Below are 18,039 nucleotides of genomic sequence, written 5' to 3' on the forward strand. Positions count from 1 at the left end.
CTTATTAAATGATACTTTTGAGAACAGTAACTGGGAAGAATGGGAAAAGAGCAGGTTTGAGCAGAGAAATAAGTAAAGCTGCAACTCTGGTCAGGGATCAGTCTCAGCTAACCACAAGGAGAGCCTTGGGTCAATGGGGAAAAAAGAAGGCATATGTACCTGATCAGGCTGGTTTGCTGGCCACAGTGAGCATCATAGCAACCTGCCATTATAGTGTTACAGTTGCTGACTTTAGATAGATAGATAGATAGATAGATAGATAGATAGATATAAAGATAGATGATAGATAGATAGATAGATAGATAGATACTAGCAAATGTGTGTGTGTGTGTGTGTGTGTGTGTGTGTGTGTGTGTGTGTGTTTGTGTGCATGCGCACTGGGGGTGTCCCTCAGCCCATCCTACAACCTGTCCAATCTGGTTGTAGGATAGATAGATAGATAGATAGATACTAGCAAATGTGTGTGTGTGTGTGTGTGTGTGTGTGTTTGTGTGCATGCGCACTGGGGGTGTCCCTCAGCCCATCCTACAACCTGTCCAATCTGGTTGTAGGATTGGGGTTGTAGGATTGCCAGATTGGGCTTGATCCCTGTGGATCAGACATCTCTTTCACAATCTAGGACTGCTGGCTCCCAACCACTTGTCTGACTGACTACCTGATTGCCCCTAACCACTTCTGCCTGATTATCCCCAAACCACTCCCCTGCCAGCCTGATCAATACCTAACTGCTCTTCTGCTGGCCCAATTGCCCCCAACTGTACTCCCATGCTAGCCCAGTCACCCCTAACTGCTCTCCCCTGACAACCCAGTTGCCCCTAACTGCCCTCCCCTGCTGGCTTGGTCACCTACAACTACCCTCCCCTGACAACCTGATTGCCCCCAACTGCCCTCCCCTGCAGGCCTGGCACCCCCAACTGTCCTCCCTCCCCTGCAGGCCTGGCTTCCCCCAACTGCCCTCCTCTGCTGGCCTGGTCGCCCCCAACTGCCCTCTGCTGCTGGCCTGGCCACCTCTAACTGCCCTCACCTGCTTGCCTGATCACCACAACTGCTCTCCCCTGCCAGCCATCTAGTGGTGGCCATCTTTTTTCTTTTTGCTTCTCTGGTTGAGTGTTTTATGCTTTGTATTTCAAATCATTGACTTGATTCTTGTGTTCCTCTAGTCTGCTGTTAGGTCTCTGTATAATATATATATTTTTTATTTTAGTCAGTGTATGTTCAATTTCTAGTTGGTCCTTTTTCATATCCTCAAGGGTTTTGCTAAATTTGTCAGCCTTTTCTAGGAAATTCTTGGAAAACCGTGTAACTGTTTTGAACTCTATATGCAGTCATTTGCTTTCCTCCATTTCTTTCATTTGTGATATGTTTATTTATCTCTGCATTTTCATTGCTTCCCTGAGTTGGTAGAGTAGCTTTGCGTGCTAGGTATCCTATATAGCCCAGTGGCTCAGCCTCCCCAGTTAGCTGAGGTGGATGCTTTTAGTGCACCCCTTTGTGGACTGCATGTACAACCTTCTTGTAGTTAAGTCTTGATTGTTGTTGGTATCACTGGGAGGAATTGACCTCCAGGCCAATTGGCTGTGAGGATCAGCTGTGTCTATGCTGGGAGAACTTCTGTTCTGGAGACAGCCTTATGAGACAAGACTTGCAAAATGCAAAAGCCTCCGTGCTCAGTGTGGATGGGGTGAAGTCTCAGGGCTGAGCAGACAGTCTTGGCTTTCTGTCAGCCTTGCCCTATGAGGCCCCTGGGTCTCAGTGTCCCTCTGTAATTGCTGCATGCACCTCTGAGTGGAAGCCACCCTTAAGTTTCACCCACTGCCAGACAGTCCAGTTTCTTCCCCAATGAATCTGGATTCCCATATTCTCGCTCGGAACTGGGCTTCAGGTGCTTGGGAGCTTCTGTCTCTCTCCCACTAGAGAAAGCCAGCAGTGCACTCAGCAGTTAGTTCTTTCTGCATGCACTAGTGCACTTACCTCCAGACTTCTGCCTTTCATGGCTCCCCTGAGTTTCCACGTGCTCTCCGTTTTCCTGCCAGTCAAGATTCCCCATGTATGAGTCTGGGTTCCCAGGATCTCGCCCGGAACTGGGGTTCAGTGCAGTCATAAATGGGGTTCAGTGAAGTCGGTAGCTTCTGACTTCCTCCCACTAGAGAAAGCCAGTGGCACCTTCAGCAGTCAGTCCTCTACGCATACTTCCATGTGCATTTCCAGACCTCTGCCTTCCACTGTTCCCCCAAATTTCCCTGTGTTCTCTCTCTTCCTGTCAGTCCAGACTCCCCCCATACGAGCCTGCGTCCCCAGGGTCTCACCTGGAATTGGGGTTCTTTGTAGTAAGAACTAGGGTTCAGTGCAGTCGGGAGCTTCCTTCTCCCTCCCACCACAGAAAGCCAGCCAGGCACTCAGCCTCCTTTCCTTTCTGTGCTCATGTCTCTATACCTCAGCATTTTGCAGCTCCTCTGATTCACCATGAGCTTTTATCTTTCCTTCTAGTTGTAGAATTTCCATTCAGACAGCTTTCTTGTGATTCTGGGTGATGTCCGTTTTATCTTTTAATTGTAGTTTTGAAATTGTTGTGTGAGGCAGCATTTATGTCTTGGTTTCTCCTCAGCAATAATTTTTAAAGCCCAGTATTTCTCCCCCTCCCCCCTTTATTTTTAGAAATATTTCTTGCTTTACTATTTCTATATCTTTTTTTTAATGTATAATTTCCCACATTGATAATAGGACTTTCTATAGTTTGGGGCAATCTAGTAAGGTATCCTTTGGGTTTCAAATAAGTAAAACATACCTGTGCCTTGTTGGGTCAGAAAATTGAGATGATATTTCAATGCAATTCCAGGAGAAAGACTTGATTTGCTAATTACATACTATGAAATCAATCTCAGCTATTTTTTAGGATAACAGAGCATACCTTGAGATAAAAGTTTGGTTCCAAGCTACTTTAATAAAATTAGTCGTAATCGTTTTTTTGTTTGTTTGTTTTTTGTGTTTTTTTTTTTTTTTTTTTGCTGATGGAGGGGCCTTGTCTATATATATATATATATATATATATATATATATATATATATATATATATATATATACATACACATCTCTGTGAAGTCAAATAAAATGAAATATGCCTGTGTAGTTAATAAACAATTACCTGTCTGTTCACATGGCTTTGTGATATTATATTCCTATGAACCCAGTGTTTTACTACCAGCAAGTTCTTGGTGTCATTTGCAGGCTTAAAGATTTCACAATTCTCTCCTTGAGACAGTATCTAAACACATGAATTTGGTACAATTCACAAGAATTCTTTATTTAAACAAGTACTCTTTCAATCTTGTTCCCCAAATAGATTTCTATCTAGTGAAAACTCTTCCCCAGGTCTCAAATGGGCTTGATTCTTTTTAATATCCTTGGATTTGGAAATTAATCCAAAGCTTTATAAAGTTTATTAGGGCCAGATCAGTGCGTTTGTTGAAAACAGCTTCATGGGGAATGTTTGCTATGAGAGACTCTGTGATAAGAGGCCCCTTGGGCAGATGCCATTTTGTGGGAGAAGCAGGGTACGCACAAGTCCCTTATGTTTACTGATGTGTAACATGAATATGCTTAGCATGGTTTTGTATAACTAGGTAAAGAATAGAAGTTGTTGATAATATTATTTCTATACAACACTATTTTAATAGACTGAGAACTAAGGAGAGGTGTCTGGTGTAGGGGAGGAGTACAGATTTTGGAATGTAAAATTCTGGATCTGAATCGTGACTAATAACTTTGTGAATCTACTCGATAACTTTGTGAACCATAACAAGTTTTCCTTCTGAGACTGCATTTTTTAGGTCAATTTATTGGGTTTTATATGAATACAAAGTTATACAGCAAGGAATGGGTGTTACCAAAAGAGGGCACTGATCGTCTGCTGCAGGGCCACATCATGAGCATGCTTCGGGATTCTAATGTAAAGTCTGGTTAAGAACTTGACCTTATGAGATTCCTCGAGGTTTGATTCTTTCCCTCTTAATTTTCTCATCCTGGTGATCTTGTTCATACAATTTTAGAATACTTTCCCTCAAATTTACATTTCTAGACAGACCTCTCATCTGAGCTCCAGGCACACAAATCTGTGTATTTGGTATTCTACTTGGAGTTCTTCCTGATATCGCAAAGGTAGCTATGTATTTTGTTCTCCAAATCTGTCTCATACTTCTAGTGTTTTCCAACATGGAAATCGATAGTACCATTTACTCAGTTGTTCTGGCCTGAAATTTGAGAGTTAACCTTAATTCTCTGCCACCCTAAATCCTCACTTTCATCCAGCAGCAAGTTCTCCATTCAAACTCCAAAAGACACCTACATTTTTTAAATGTATGAAATAGCATGGGTTACTGTCAAATGACATGACATGTAAAACAGAGTGCCTGTCATTATTATTTTTTATTTATTTATTTTTTTATTGATTATGGTCTCACATAATTGTCCTCATCCCCCCATTCCCATCCCAAACTCCTCTCCACATATGCCCCCACCGCCCTGTTGTCCATGGCCATTGACTAGGCCTATATGCACGCACACAAGACCTTTGGTTGATCTCTCCCCCTTACCCTACCTTCCCCTACTTTCCCTCTGAGGTTTGACAGTATGATCGCCGCTTCTCTTTCTCTGGGTCTGTTTTTGTTCATCAGTTTATGTTGTTCATTATTTCCTCTAGATGTGTGACATCATGTGATCAAAAAAATACCCTTGTAAGAACTGAAATTGAGACAAGCCATAATGGTTATGCTGAGAGGCAAATGAATCAGTCTGTAGTAAGTTCCTTTCTGAGCCAACAGTTCTTTGGAGTCCCAATTTCAATGCCAAACAGTTCCTTATTTGTACATGTCAGCCATGATATTTCAGATGAACAAATGGTGGTGATTCAGGTCCGACTGTCTCTGGTTTGGTCCTGGGCATCCTTTAGCAACACGCAGCTGCTGTCTGCTGGTATGGCGAGGAGTGGTCAACGTCTTCCATCTCTGAACTGTTTCTCTCGTGTCTTAATGGCTGTCATTATTTTGACTAAGTGTTGTGAAGTTAGGTTTTAATAACAAGTTCAGCACACAGAAGATACAATGAAAATGGAAAAAAAATAATGTTTTTATATTCAGAATACAAAAAAGTTCTGGTCACCACTGGATTTCCTCTAGGCAAATATAAAATAACCTCAGTGTTGATGGCATTGCCCCTGGATGAGAACAAAAGTCAAAAGTGCTAGGAAGTACTAGTATGCAGCCATTTGTTGGAGAGTGGGAATTTTTGCCCATTCCAGAGAGACCATGGGCTATGCCTCAGATAGAGTTGTTAGTACTGACACCAAGCCAAGCCTTGAGCTAGGGTCACATGGCCCCTTCCCAGCACAGTGGTCTTCTTTCATGCAACACTGTCAGCTTTCTGAAGAACAGGATGACCCTGTTAATCTCATGGTCGTCAATGGCATGTCTTTGACGTTACTTGGGAAAAACTGTTTTGTCTTGGGTTACTTGTTCTGCAAAAACATGATGTGGTTAATGGATTTAAAAGTGGTTCTGCACAAAGGGTTGTTGCTGCTTTCTGGATTTCCAGCGTGGAGAAAGGCAGATCAGTCACAGGCCAGCTGGCTAATAAAGCCTCTCTAAATTTTAATTTGGTCTGAACTCTAGTGGTTGTTCATTCACATTCGCTCCACAACACCATTGACATCTGGCTACTGTGACATGATTCTTCATGCATATATTTTCTCAAGTGATTTTTGCCTCCTTTCTGGTTAAACAGTATTTTTCATCAATTTTAAATACATGGCTTTGCTCTCTTAAAGGGATATGAAACTCTAGCTCTAGACAAAGATTTAGCTTGAAGGTATTGCAACAGAGGCTGAAGCAGAACCTAACAGCAATATCTCTGCTAGTGGACAATAACACAACAAGCTAATATTATTGAGTTTTTATTTTACTTGTTGGGAAATAGGCTTGGCTATGGGTGACAGACACATTATAGTAAGGCTAAAACAAGAAAGAAATACTTTTCTCTCTAATTGAAGTCTTGGTTGGCTGCCAGTTTTGTGATATTGTTATGGTGGCTCCATTTTAGCATGGTTCTGAGCACCTTTTCTTTAGTTGCTCCATTATCTTGATCCAAAATGGCTTACCCCTATGTTTTCATCCCAGCCTTTGTAAAAGAGGAATGATTTAAGGAAAAGGAAGGCCTATTCCATTAGGAACATGACCTAGATGCTGCCTAAATCATTTCTGATCACATCACATTAGCCAACATTTAGTCTCATGGCAAAATCTAAGGCATACTGGGAAATATAGTTTTGATTCTGAATGGTAATGAACCTGGCTATATATTCCACTAACAGAGAAGGGGAGAACAGATATTGGGAGACACATAACATAATTGTCTAGTCCACAAATACTATGTGTCAAGCTATGCTTAACATTTTACTTAATGTTCACAATAAGCCTATAAGGTTGTAGCTATTATGATTTTCTTTATAGAAGGAATATTTTGAGTAAGGGAAGTTAGGTCTCCTTAAGGCTTTAGAAAGAGAAGTAATTTTCTAAAAGTCTCTAAGTAAATATGTGGGAAGGCCAGGATTTTAACCCAGATACTCTGACTTTAGAACCTTATGCTCTGGGCCACTAGTATATAGTCCTCAATTTTTCATCCTCTCTTCTTAAGACTTGATGTGCTTTTCTAGATGATATTGAGTGTTGTTTAAAGACATCAAGGAATCAAATATACTTTTCTGTTGCTTCCTCTTCCTGGCAAAAATTTGCTTCCATTCTAAAATTCATATCTTATTTGGTGCAAAAGAATGTACAATTGGGACTAGATATGGTAATGAAAGGAAAATAATGACACACATGTGATGGGAATTTTAAGAAAAACAATACCTGATTTAAAAGGAATATGTCTATGAAAAGATAAAACAAGTAGTCTGTAATGAATTGAACATTTTTGATAATGGAATAGAAAAACATGAATTTAGTATATCACCAGAATATAGAAATGAAGATATTCTATTCTATCATTCAACTACAGTTGAGATAGTTCATCTTTTCAATATTTAAGATTTCAATTAAATATAGGTAATAAATTCACATGTTAATATAAATGTATCTGTGCAGCAACAAGAAAATGTAAAGAATGAACTGATACTTTAAAATGCAAGAGCATCCTGAGCTTATCTCTTATAAAGAATTTATGTTAACAGAAATTAAATATCTTCAATAATTTTTTTATAGTTTTTTAAAATTAGTTTTTAACCATTGACTTTAGGCCATATTTATCTGTACTACTCTTTTCCATCCCTCTCCCATATTCTCTGCTTCTCTTTCAGCAATAAAAAATAGGGGGATTATATATTTTTCAGAATCAAAATAGTTTTGCTTACCGAACAAAGGTGTAGAAATGAGATTAAGGAAGTGGGAGAAAGCTCTGGAAATTCTTATCAAGTAATTGAGAACATTTTGTAGTTTCATCAGGTGTGCATTACTTTTTTTTAAAGTGTGTTTGATTTCAGTTTAAGCTAATTTTAATTTTAATTTATTCCTACTAAACCAACATTCCACATTTTTTATCTTCTCATTCTCTTTTTAAAAATATATTTTTGTTGATTTCAGAGAAGAAGGCAGAGGGAAAGAAAGAATTAGAAACATCAATATTGAGAGAAAATCATTGATCAGCTGCTTCTTCATGCCCCATTCTGGGGATCAAGCCCACAATCCAGACAAGTGTCCTGACTGGGAATCAAGCAATGACCTTCTGATTCATAGGTTGAAGCTCAACCACTAAGCCACACCAGCTGGGCTCATTCTCTTTTAAATAATGATGGTTATATTTTGTAAAATCATCTATAATTCACAAAGCACGCTACCATACTTTATTGACTCTGGCCCTCACAAACACCCTCAGATGAAGAATGGAAGGGAATTACCTTCATTTTGAAGTTGAAGTAGCTGAGACCCAGAAAGGTTAAGTGGAATGCCCAGTGATACCCAAAAAGCAGCATGGCTGAGTTTCCTTCTCTCCCCCTGCCCCCCTTTTCTCCTCTGTTACCTTTTACTTATGCTTTCTCTTATTCATCTAATTAAATGTTATCTATTACTAGAGGCCCTGTGCACAAAATCCGTGCATGGAGAGGGGTTGTCCCTCAACCCGGCCTGCACCCTTCCAATCGGGAACCCCTCTGGAGATGTCCAGCTGCCACTATAGGCCTGATCCCTCTCACAATCCAGGACTGGGGACTCCTAACCGCCCACCTGCCTGCCAGCCTGATCATCCACTGTCAGCCTGGTTGATGACTAATTGCACCCCTGCTGGCCTGATTGCCCCCAACTGCCCTCCCCTGCCATCTGATAGCCCCAAGCTGCCCTCTCATGCCGGCCTGATCGCCCCCAACTGCCCTCGCCTGCCAGACCTAATCACCCACAACTGCCCTTTCCTGCCAGACCTGATCACCTACAACTGCACTACCCTGCCAGACTTGATCACCCACAACTGCCCTCCCCTGCCAGGGCCTGATCATCCACAACTGCATTCCCTTGCTGCGACCTGCCTCCTCTGCTCGAGGTGGCGGAGATGCTGGGACCAGTCTCCTCCATGCTGCACAGAGCCGCAGGACCACCAGGCCACACCAAGTGGAATGGCTACCAAGCTCTGCCTTTGCTGTGCACACAGCCATCTTGTGGCGACCATCTTGTGGCTGCCATCTTATGGTGATGTTGTGTGAGGGTATTGTGTGAGGGCCTGATGCAACCTAGGCTTTTATTATATAGGATGTTCCAGCCACTACAGATAGTCTTGCCCTCGTAGAGGAGTTAGTGAGATAATTAAACCAGTTTAAAACAGCCAAATAAAGGTATAATAAAAAAATTATGGTAAGGCCCTAACTGGTTTAGATCAGTGGATAGAGCATTGGCCTGTGGACCGATGTACATTGGTTGCAGGCACATCCCCAGTAAGAGGTGTATAGGAGGCAGCTGATTGTTATTTCTCTTCCATCGATGTTTCTAACTCTCTATCCCTCTCTCTTCCTCTCTGTAAAAAAAAAAATCAATAATATATATATATATATATATATATATATATATATATATATATATATATATTTAATTATGGTATGTGAAGAAAAAGAACACATTTCTGTGAGTGAGAATAAGATAGGAATCTGCTGAAGATTTGACTGTCAGAAAAAGCCTCTCTGGGGAAGCAACAGTAAAGCTGAAGTAGAAAGGATATATGTGAGCTAACAAGATGAATGGCTACACTATGTTTATCAGTCAGTATAGGCTAAATGATGCTGTAATAATAGCCTCAAATTCTTAGTGGCTTAAAATAATGAAAGGTTTTTTTGTTTTTTTGTTTTTTTATTTTTTTTATCCTATACATCTAAAACAGGATGGCTGGGGACTATAGTTCAGACCAAGACCCATATTTACAGAGCAGACACAATTTGGGACATTGCCACTTTCCAAGGGAAGAGGAGGATTTATGAAAAACCAAGCATTAACTTTTTCAGTTTTTAACTAGAAGGAAGCCCATGCCATATTTCACCGATCAATGCCAATCACAATACCACATCTAATGTCAAGTGGGCAGGGATGTGCAGTCCAACTTGTTCCATGTTCTTAGCCTCCCTTGCAGCTAGTGACACTGTCTGAACAAGGAAACCTAAAGGGAAATCTGATGTGAAAACTTTTTAGTTAATTTATGCTTTTCTGTTAAGAGACAGGTTCATGTGACACCCCTTCCTCCTTATTCCTGCCTTAAAAGTAGATGTTATATTGGAGCTGTCTGGGAATTTTGCTTAAGAATGATAAATCAAGATCAATGCTTCTCAGTGATACCAACAACAAACAAGGCTTAACAACAAGACTGCACACACAGCCCACAAAGGGCTGCACCAATACTGTCCACCTCAGGTAACTGGGAAGGCTGAGCTACTGGGCTCTACCAGGACACCTAGCACACAAAACTATTCCATCAAATCAGGGACGCAACTAAAATGCAGAGAAGAGGCAGGACACAGAGGAAGGAAATGGAGGAAAGTAAAAGAATGGACATTGAGTTCAAAACTACAGTTATAAGGTTTTTCAAGAATTTCCTAGAAAAGGCTGATAAAATAAATGAGACTTTTGAGGATATGAAAAGGGATCAACTATAAATAAAGAATACATTGTCTGAAATAAAAAAAAAATTATACAGAAATTAAGCATACACAAACTGAAATGAAGAATAATTTACAGGGAATCAACAGTAAAGGACACCAAGAATCAAATCAGCAATTTGGAATATGAGGAAGCAAAACAAACAGACAAACAAACAAACAAAAAACAGTCAGAATGCAAAAAGAGAAAAGAATAAAAAAAGATGAAAATAGTATAAGGATCCTCTGGGACAACTTCAAGCGTACCAACATTCACACCATAGGGTGCCAGACAGAGAGAGAGAAAAGAAATTGAAAATCTATTTGAAAAAATAATGGCAGAATACTTCCCTTACCTGGTGAAAGAAATAGACATACAAGTCAAAGAAGCACATAGAGTCCCAAATAAGATGAATCCAAAGAGGCTGACACCACAACACATCATTATTAAAATGCAAAAGGTTAAAGATAAACAGAAAATCTTAAAGGCAGCAAGGGAGTGCCCATAAGATGTCAGCTGATTTCTCAATAGAAACTTTGCAGGCCAGAGGGAGTGGCAAGAAATATTCAAAGTGATAAAAACCAAAGACCAATAACCAAGTTACTCTACCCAGCAAAGCTTTTAAAGGTCAGATAAAGACAAGGAAAAGCTAAAGGAGTTCATCACCACCAAACCAGTATTACATGAAGTATTAAAGTCTTCTTTAAGAAGAAAAAAAATACAAAATATAGACAATAAAATGGCCATAAATATATACCTATCAACAATTGAATCTAAAAATCCAAAATCAACAAAACAAGCAGAACAGAAACAGACTCATAGAGAGAACATTTTGATGGCTGCTAGATGGGAGGGAGATTAGGAGGATGGGTGAAGAAGGTAAAGGGATTAAAGAGTACAAATACAAATTAGTTATAGTGTAGTCTTGGGGATATAAAACAGAGCATAGAGAATATAGTCAATAATACTCAAATAACTATGTATGGTGTCAGATAGGTGTGAGATTTTTCAAGATGATCACTTACACTAATCACTGGGGCATGCACCTGAAATTAATATAATATCTATGTCAACTGTAATTGAAAATTTTTTTTAAAATGATATTAAAAAAAGAACCTTGGTCATACAAAAAAACTTTGAAAAAAAATATTATACAGAGTCCTAAAATAAGACTGGAAGATCGCCAAGAACCAAGTCAAAATTTGAAACACAAAGAGCTAGAAGACATTCCTCCACAGAAGCAAGAAGAGAAGAGAATCCAGAAAGTTGAAGATAGTGTAAGAAACCTCTGGGACAACCTCAAATGAACCAACATCAGAATTATGGGGGCCCCAGAAGAAGAGAGAAAGGAAGATACTGAAAGAATACTGGAAGAAATAGTGACAGAAAACTTCCCCCACCTAGTGAAAGAAATAGACTTACAAGTCCAAGAAGCGCACAGAACCCCAAACAAAAGGAATCCAAAGAGGACCACACCAAGACACATCATAATTAAAATTCCAAGAGCAAAAGACAAAGAGAGAATATTAAAAGCAGCAAGAGAAAAGCAGTTAGTCACCTATAAAGGAGCACCCATACAATTGTCAGCTGATTTCTCAACAGAAACCATGCAGGCCAGACGGTAATGGCAAGAAATATTCAAGGTGATGAATAGCAAGAACCTACAGCCAAAAATAACCTACCCAGCAAAGCTATCACTCAGAATCGAAGGCCAGATAAAGAGCTTCACAAATAAAAAAAGCTAAAGGAGTTCATCACCCCCAAACCAGAATTATATGAATTGCTGAAGGGGGTTCTTTAGGAAGAGGAAGAAGATAAAGATAAAAATTATGAACAACAAATACATAACTATCAACAAGTGAAACTAAAAACCAAGGGAATTTAAAAAATCTGATGAACAATATTAACTGCTGAGTATAATAGAATCAGAGGTATGGAAGGGGAGTGGACTGATGATTCTCGGGGAAAGGGGGAGTAAGGGGTGCAGGAAGACTGAACAAAAACTGTGCACCTATGGATGAGGACAATGGGGGGTGAGAACCTGGTGGAGGGAGCAATGGAGGGGAAATATAAGAGGAACATTTGTAATAATCTGAACAATAAAGATTTATTTAAAAAATACCAAAACATAACCAATTGAGAGTGCTTCTTGAAGAGACTATGGAGCATTCATCTTTGCAAATATTTGAGACAATAAAAAAAAGAATGATAAATCATACATTAGAGATAAGAGACTATCAGGATGAAAGGAATGCTTAATGACCTGATTTTGTAGACTAAACTAATGCTCATTATGAATTTCTTCTTATATGGGGGGAAATATGAAACCAATTTACTTTTTTGTTTCAATGTTTATTGCACTTTAAAAATTATAATATTAATAAAATTACATATGAAATTCAGAAAATAAAAGAAAACCTATACATTGTCCTACCACACAAACCATACCAATGTTAGCATTTTTATATATTTGTTACCATAGTATGGGGTGAAACTAATTTTCTGAACCTGTTTCTTGGATGTAGAAACATTTCTTCTTACTTATGTGTATGAGAGAAATGAACATCCCTGAAACACCTTCCTCCAAATAAGGTCCATCTTGTTTTGTAAGTGCTGGCTAGCAAAGAAAGGGAACAGACATTTCCCATCCTATTACTGTCTTCTAGTTCCCTATACTTCCCTTTCTCTTTGGTACCAGGTTCTCCAATTGCACACTTTCTTTTCTTTTTTTTAAATACTTTTTTTATTTTTATTTAAAAATTTTTATTGTTTAAGGTATTACAAATAGTAGTACATATGTCTCCTCCCCCCCCCCCCACCACTGACCTCTCCCTGGCCTCCCCTACCCTCCAGCAGTTGTCCTTGTCCCCCTGCCCCAGGGTCTTATGTCTGTTAGTTGTGATTATATGCATGCACACTTTCTTTTCATAGTTGCAGTTGACTCCTTTTATCCTCTTCTTGAGTGCCTGAAAATCGCTGTGTCTACTTCATGTGAATTATCCTAGACATGATTGAATTGGGTCAATTTCTAAGAGGTATTTGAAAAATTAGTAAACTGCTTCAAAGTTTGTGCCAGCCTATGGAATTCTTTCCACATGTGTTAGAGACCCTCCAGAATATGTGGCACAATTAGTACTTATTGACTTAGGAATTTCCCAACTAGTGTGTTTGGAAACTTGTTATTTTTTTCCTGTGGCCTGGTTTACAGAGCCCCAAGTCTTTTCAAATTCCAGAACTGTGAACTAGGTGAAACCTGATTGTTAAAGTCCTATCAGTAGATCACAAAGAAAAATATACTATAAATGTTTGTCCTTATGACCTTAAATTCTCCAATTTGGTTAAACTTCAGGCACCTGATTATAGAATTTTCTTCCAGAAGATAATTTACCTCTGGAAAATCCTAGAACTTTCCATTGTCTCGGTTTAGTACTCTCCTTCCACCCCCAGCCTACTTGGGTAGCACTGCTGTCTAAGATTTCTAGCTTTTTTCTACCCATTTTGATCACTTTATCCTTGTTGTTTCTTTATTCTTGTTGCAAGATTTGTTATAGATTTTGAATTGGCAATGTTTTATTTCTCCTGTGCCTTGAAGTGCTTCTCTAAATAATATGGTTGTAGTCTCAAAATGATAATGCATTCTTTTTCTTTAAAGCTTGTAGCTTTTATAACTTTTCAAAAGTAAATCATATGGATTTACTTTTCTTACAGTTCATTTCATGAGCCAGTTGCTCATGGGAGAAAAAGACAGAAAGGTAAGCTCTAAATCAGGGATCAAGAAAGCATCTGCTGTAGTTTGTCATTTGTGTTTAGATAGGAGAAGAGATTTAGGTATAGCTGCCTGTTGCAACATATGAATCATTTTGCATTATTTGTCCTGTTCTTGAATAATATGGAGGATAATGGGAATCTTAGTAGATATCCTATTTGACTTATTTTCCTCTCTGAATATCAGAATGCCTCAAACATAATAAGCACCTAGTAAATGTTCATTGGACAAATGAGTGAGACAATCAAAGGTTTTGGAACTCTTACTATTCACTTTTATAATTCCCCATCTATGAATCTCTCATTAGGCAAGGGATTAAAAGACCTGATTTCTGGTTTTATATATACTGCGTACAATCTTTAACATGAGACTCATAATACATTACAAGTTATTTGGGGGCCCCAAAGAGATAATAAATAGTTTTAAACATTTAAGTACCTCATAATTTAGCACAGAACTAGGTCCTGAGCAGTATATACAAGAAACTGAAGTCATTATTCCTGCCTTTGGGGAGATACTAGTATTGTTGGATATAATGAAGCAGAGTTCCACAAATGTAAAAGGAAAAAGTATGAGATCTGTGGGATGAATCTGGGATTATTTTCTTCTAGAACATACAAATGTTATGTAAAAAAGGGATTGGATATGGATAACATAAAATAATGGTATGTCTGTGAAACATTTAAGTGGAATGAATCTGTCATTTGTTTTCCAAATTTGGCAATACATAGAATAAATAAGGAATCTTTAAAAAATACCATTGCATAGGCCTCATCCTAAACCAATTATATGGGAGTGGCGGGGGAGGCTTGGAAATCAGTGTAATTTTTAAAAATCTTTCCAGGTGATTCCAGTGCATAGCCAAATCTGATAACAACTGTTCCAATGGTGTGCTTCTGAAACTTTAATCACTTGGAGATTTTGTGAAATGCAGAATCTGATCCAGTAGGTTTGAGATAGGACCTGCGATTCTCCATTCCTAACAAATTCCCAGATGATGCTGACACTTCCATAACAAGAACCACACTTTGAATAGTTATCTTCTAAATTGTATATAAATAAATTGTATAAATTGTCTGGTAGTGAAAAAAAATGGACATGGAAATAGCATTTATTTAGTACCTATGTACCAGGAACAGTGCTGGTAACTTTATATATTATACTATTTAATCTTTTTTGTTGTTATTAACACCCACCCAATGATATCTTTTCCATTGATTTTTTTAGAGACAGTAGAAAGAATGGAGAGAGAAGAGAAACATCGATGTGAGAGAGATACATCGATTGGCTGCCTTTCACTCATGCCCCAACCAGGGGTGGGAGGCCGAACCTGCAACCCAGGTATATGCCCTTGACTGGGAATCAAACCTGCAATCCTTGGGTCTACAGGCCAATATTCTAACCATTGAGCCATGCAGGTCAGGGCTATGTCATTTAATCTTAAAAACAGAAAATAATAGCTCAGCCAGTGTTGCTCAATGGTTTAATGTTGACCTATGAACCAGTAGGTCACAGTTTGATTCCCAGTCAGGGCACCTGCCTGGGTTGTAGACTTGATCTCCAGCAGGAGGCAGCCAATCAATGATTCTCTTTCATCATGGATGCTTCTATATCTCTATCCCTCTCCTTTCCTGTATCTGAAATCAATAATAGTCTATTTTTAAAACTATTTTATAAAACAGAAAATAATATAATAAGAATAAGAATTTTATTACCCCCAATTTAGAAACAAAGAGTCACAGGTTGAGTCAGTAAACCATTTTCTAAGGTTGGACAGATAATTCATGATGCAACTTGGATTCACACATAGATATGTCTGACAGCAAAGCCCATAGGTTAAGGGACATTTTTGGATACCCTCATATAATAAGCATTTAGATTTGAAATAGTAGGCAATGTCTTTGTAGAAATCTCTTCATTGGATCACCTAAGGAAAGTTTCTGTGTTGCCAAGGTTGATTTCACATTCTTTCTCCATATAGTATATCTAGGTAAGTAAAGAACATGACATTGTGCATGCCTCTAGGCTAAGGTTGTGCTCCAATATTATGGCATCAAAGATCTTGGAGGAGTTAGAGTAGAATGTGAATAAATACTAATTTCAAAGTAGTAGTGCTCAGGAAGGATGTCAAAATTCAAAAGTAAAACACAAACGTTTTCAACTATTGATGTCAAAAATTGTTGACTATAGAGGAAGAAATTGTTTTCTGAAATTATTTGGCTCTGACTCCTTGATTCTTTTAAATGGTATTCCAAATGAAAATATTCCTTAAGTAAAGATAGCTTAGCTTCTCTCTGTCTCTCTCTCTCTCTCTCTCTCTCTCTCTCTCTCTCTCTCTCTCTCTCTCTCTCTTAAAGTGGTATTCCCCCTCTCCTTCCAGGAAGCTGAAAAACGAACTCCTAGAAGCAAAACATAGAAGTGGGAAGATTCAACAAGAGACCAGCAGAGTCTGTGTTCACTGTCAGAGAAACCTGGGCTTAATATTTGACAGGGGAAACCCATGCCAAGCCTGCTCACTGAGGGTGTGCAGTGAATGTCGGGTCTCGGGCCTTGATGGCAGCTGGAAGTGCACTGTCTGTGCCAAAATCACGTGAGTTTCTTGATTTTGCTTGGAAAGCCAGATTTGAAGACTAAAAGGATTGGAATGGGAAAAACAAGAAAGAAAAAGAGTATTTAAAATTTTTGGATAGAACGTGGAATTATAAGTATAGCTCAATCATAGGTTCAGCAAGACTTTGGCATTTGGCAGTGGTGTATGTGTGTGTGTGTGTGTGTGTGTGTGTGTGTGTGTGTGTGTGTGTGAGAGAGAGAGAGAGAGAGAGAGAGAGAGAGAGAGAGAGAGAGAGGAATAGATAAACAGAGACATATACAGAGTAAAAAATAACAGTATTTTTATTGTTTAACACTATAACAATAGTAAAATTAGAAGCCTGACATAATGAGGTCTCTTTCTGCATTTGAAAACCACACATGATCTTCTATTAGAGCCCCACTTGGCTCCATGTGACTTCTCAGAAAGCACGGACAGTTACCTTAGACATTTAGGGTAACTGGCAAGATAGATATGAAATTTCTGGGCTGTTCTCTCCACATCAGCTGAGAGACAAAACTAGAGTAGTTCCTGAATTTTTGCCAACCTAGTTCTTGAGAAAGGGTGAAAGGAGAGAAACTTCTCGTTCACCTCTGCATTTAGCCTATTGGAGTAAAATGGTCACAGGATTCTCTATTTCAACCTGGGTATATGTCAAGAATCATTGTTTTCTATAAACTGGAGTCTAAGTCTGATGTGGAAATAATAAACTGGAGTCTAATCCTAGATCCTACTAATTCCATACTTTTGAAAAGTCTCTCCCTGGACCAACCAATATATTTTCTCCTTCCCAAAGTCACTTCATTTCTTCTACCCTAGGAGGTGCCTAATAATCTCATCTCAAGGCAACTTTGTGTTGATCTGTTTTCTGTGGTTGAGGTGTTGGAGGGTGCTGAAATCACTTCAGGTTCATTTGATTTGATTTAGTTAAGTTTATCTTTTCCCCTCACTAACACATTCTCTTATAAGTGTTAAGAGGATAATTTTAAGAGAAAAGTGAATAGTTTAATAGTAAGAGTGAGTGACCTTCCATCTCCAACCACTCTGAATAAAGGCTAGTGTGTCTGATTGAGGATCCCTATATTCAGTGATCGTATTATTTAATGTATGTTATTTTTTCCTGTAATTTTTCAAAAGTGATCCTGAAATGAGCAATTCATGCTGTTTTTCACACTGGATTAAAAGAAACAGTTCTAAAGAAATGAACCATTTAAGTTATTTTATTACTTTATTTGAATGCATTAATATACTTAAGTAACCGTCTTTAATATTTTGTCCAACATCAGTAAATTCCTTTTAATGTTTCCTTCCCCTAATTAGCAAACATCCTTCTATAGACCTCTGGGAATGAACACTGATTTTGAAATCATTGACATATGGGTTTAATATAGTCTTTGTTGACATTTGTATTTTTTTTTCTAAATTAAATTTAGGAATCTGCAAATCAGGCTGCACAAATAATACTAGATATCTTATTTTTTCTCATAAAATAAAATTATTTACTTTGTGTATTTCTCTATATACCTGTA

At 38.5% G+C, this 18,039-nt stretch overlaps 1 protein-coding gene across 1 annotated transcript in view; it reads left to right on the forward strand.

Annotated features, from left to right (window-relative positions):
• Positions 1 to 18,039, forward strand: part of SYTL5 (synaptotagmin like 5) — a gene marked incomplete at both ends in the record, with an annotated part of 247,460 nt that overhangs the window by 30,467 nt on the left and 198,954 nt on the right. The window contains 1 exon segment of the mRNA XM_084870462.1: positions 16,301 to 16,510. Coding sequence (XP_084726588.1) covers positions 16,301 to 16,510 — 210 coding nt within the window.

This window comes from Pipistrellus hanaki, assembly GCF_964339955.1.
Source record: "Pipistrellus hanaki genome assembly, chromosome: X".
NCBI lineage: Eukaryota > Metazoa > Chordata > Mammalia > Chiroptera > Vespertilionidae > Pipistrellus > Pipistrellus hanaki.